The 3,392-nt window shown below is 44.3% G+C and overlaps 1 protein-coding gene across 3 annotated transcripts in view; it reads left to right on the top strand.

The window, feature by feature from the left end:
• The first annotated feature begins 801 nt into the window (after positions 1 to 801).
• Positions 802 to 3,392, top strand: part of MLIP (muscular LMNA-interacting protein) — a 121,798-nt gene continuing 119,207 nt past the window's right edge. For 2 of the 3 annotated variants that reach the window (XM_015423986.1, XM_015423987.1), the window contains exon 1: positions 803 to 980. In XM_015423986.1, the coding sequence (XP_015279472.1) occupies positions 915 to 980 (66 nt within the window). In that variant the 5' untranslated portion in view covers positions 803 to 914. Of the gene's footprint in view, positions 981 to 3,392 lie in introns of all 3 variants that reach the window. The other variant, XM_015423988.1, reaches the window with a different exon arrangement.

Raw genomic sequence — 3,392 nt, forward strand, 5'->3', positions numbered from 1 at the left:
GTAGGCGACCAGCAAAAGCTTGCACTAAGAACAGGGCGGGAGGGTGGGCGAGCACGAGTCAGCGACTGTTAGGCAGGAGTGGAGCCCGGCGCTTTAGCCATGCCAGCTCCGCCCACCCCACACACGTCATGACGCCGTGCGTCATGATTCTGTTGCTGCCCTGGCTCCTCCGGGGGGGGGGAGCCCCCGGACTTCACCGGCTTCGCCGGGAGGCTGGGAACTCCATTCTGTGGTTCAGAATGTGCAGTCAGAGATGCCTCCCAAACTGTTCAAATCTGCAAGTTAGCAGCTTTAGTATTTGATTCACAAGGTATTTAAATGTGAATGACATTTTCATTCTGTTCTCTTCATAATCATTTGTACCGAATCTTTAAACTACTTTTTGAGCATGAGGGAGCTTAGAGAGAAGCGAGGGTGTGTGTGTGTGTGTGTGTGTGTGATTCTAATGAAGCAACTTCTAGAAGGAAAACAAAGCAAAACATGATTGCATGATGCCCCTCTGGATTGTAGCCATGCATGACAGCAACAACAAGGATTAGTGTGAGAGGTGCTATGAGTCTGCATTTGCTTAACTGTGACCTGTTCTCCAAAATTCAGTTATATTTCCAGGGTCTTCAGGCATCAGAGCTTATTCTATGAGTTCCAGGTAATAGTAATTTTGTTGTGATACAGTACATATTAATTAATATATTTGATGCTAAGCTGGTATTTATTATCTGTAGCCAGTTGCTTGCCTTCCCGCCAGGTTCTATTTGTGAATTTTCTAAGTCTATAAATGGAAACCTCAGCTAACAAGAAATTATCACCCAGACAGTCTGATACAGTTCTGCCTCACAACTTGAGCCTGATACAGTGGTGGTGTCTAACGTGTAAGGAACTTCCTTAGGGGACCTGAATTTTTCTGTTCCTGGGCAATGGAGTTAGGGAAATACAAGAAAGAAATCTTAACAGGAGAAACTTTATGGAAGGAGAAACTGAAGGTAAGGTATAGTTTACCTCAGAATTATTGGCTAACTTGGCGTTCAGGCCAATATGAAGCTGTTGCATAGCAAAGGAGTTTCCAGTTACTATTTTGATACTGCCTCAAGTCAGTGACCTTGAAGCTTAACTGGTTCGATAAGAGTGTGTTGAAATTAATTACTTGGATATATTTCTGGGAGATATTGAATAGGGATGTTGAATAGGGATTTCTGTACTTCTATTAAAACTATTAATTACATTTTTATTGCCATAGTTATTTCTGAGAAGTTTTTTTTTTTTTTTAATGAATTCCATGTTCTTGTAATGCATTCTATATCATTCTGTGATGGGCAGTCTGATTTAGTAATCCTTACCAGCTGCTGTGTTGTATTTGATACTGAAATATTGAAGGACTGCAATTTCACTTTTGTTTACAATATGTATTTGGATCCTGGCTAAAATTTGCACACATAGAAACATGACTTTCCTGTCCCCCTCCCACTGCTACCCAAAAATGCCCCCTGAAATGCTGTTTCTGGGGAACATGAGGACCCTCAGAAGCAGTGTATGGTGGAGGTTGGAGGGCTTCTGTGGGAGTAAAGAATTGGCAAAGTCACCCCCTCTCGCATGCGTGGTTCTTTTTGACAGGGTCCAACACTACAACTCCAAAGGAATAAATGGAATTTGCTTATGCCAAAAGTTGTTCTCTGGTGGCATGAAGGCGCCGTGTTGTTCTTGACTCTGAAAACTGATAAGCTGTTTTGGTTTTTTTTAAAGTTGGCATTACTTGAACCAAGTGAGCAATTAGAAATGGTGTTGCATTCTTGAATAGGAAGGCAATACTACTGAGGCATCTGTCCTTTTAGCTTCATAGTGTGCGATGCATAGCTTTAACCGCTTTCATTTAACCCCTTCCTTTTCCCTCCTTATTCAGCACTAGGGAGCAAAGCTCGTTGTGGATGAAGACAACGGGCTCTAGAAAGGTAGGAAGGGTGGGAGGAAGGAAGGAAGGAAGGAAGAAAGAAAGAAAGAAAGAAAGAAAAAGAAAGAAAGAAAGAAAGAAAGAAAGAAAGAAAGAGGGGTGGGAGAGAGAGAGAGAAAGGAAGGAAGGAAGGAAGGAAGGAAGGAAGGAAGGAAGGAAGGAAGGAAGGAAGGAAGGGGGGAGAAAGAGACAGACAGGCAGAGATGGAGGGAGGATGAAAGGGGGGGAAGAAGTCAAACAGATGGGGAGGAAGGGAGAAAGAGTGAGGGAAGGAACGAATGAAGGGAGATAGGGAGAAAGGAAGGGAGAGTGAGGGATAGAAGGTGAAGGAAGGAAAGAAAAGCGGGAGAGAGGGAGGGAGAGAAGGCAAAGAGGTCGTCGGTGGAGCAAGAAGGTGGGATAGAGGGAGGGGCAGGGTGGGTGAGGGCTTTGGAGGGCTTCACCCATCCGTCTGGATCCGACGGCGAGCGGGGGAAGTGGGGGGGAGCTTTGGAGGGCTTCCCCTGTCCATCCGGATCGCTGGGTGGGCGGGGGAAAGGGGGGCGAGTGTAATGTCTCTTATTATAGCGGAGCAGCCGTACTCACAAGCACAACACAGTTCAGGTCCACGACCTTGTTTATTCAATAGTTTCCTCAATACAAGATAAGCCCCGACCTGCAGGGAAGAAGGCTTAAAAACGGAGAGAGGGAGGAGTGCCTCTCTCAATCCTTTTCAGGTGTATAGAAACAATACAACTTGATCTTAAAGAGATATACACCACATCTCCCTTTCATAGTTAAAATAACAATGATGATTAAATTGGTAATAACATATTTAAAACAATGATTAAATTTTAAAATCCATATCTTTCAGGTCGAAACACTGATCTACCATGTGCTGTAACATATATCGGTTGCCTATGATATTCTGGTACCTCACTATTTTTCTCTATTCCCCTCTCTTCTCCTTTTTCGATATTTTCTCTACTATCCCCCTCTTTCTGAGCTTTGAGCCTCCGTCTATTTCTTATATACACTTGGCCATTATCTGTCACCACCTGATATGCTCGAGGTTGCTCGCACCGGCGTATGACCCTAGCTGGTGCCCACCCTGCCCGTGTTTCCACCCATACTTTCTCATTTTCTTTCAATGGCCTGAGTGGTTTTGCTCCTCGATCATAATAATATTTCTGTCTCCGCTGCCGTTTCTTCAGGTCCTCTCTCACCCCAACTGCTACTTTAGGCTCTAGCATCTCTGTTGTTATGGGCAACTTAGTCCTTAATTTTCTTCCCATGAGTATTTCTGCTGGGGAATACCCCATATCCGTTATCGGTGTATTTCTATACTCTAAGAGTGCTATATGTGGATCTGTATGTGTCTCTTCAGCCTTTTTCAGGACTTGCTTTATTGATTGAATTGTCCTCTCCGCCATTCCGTTTGACTGTGGATACCCCGGGGTACTTAGACTCT

The sequence above is a fragment of the Gekko japonicus genome, unplaced genomic scaffold (genome assembly GCF_001447785.1).
Source record: "Gekko japonicus isolate JY-2015 unplaced genomic scaffold, Gekko_japonicus_V1.1 scaffold391, whole genome shotgun sequence".
NCBI lineage: Eukaryota > Metazoa > Chordata > Lepidosauria > Squamata > Gekkonidae > Gekko > Gekko japonicus.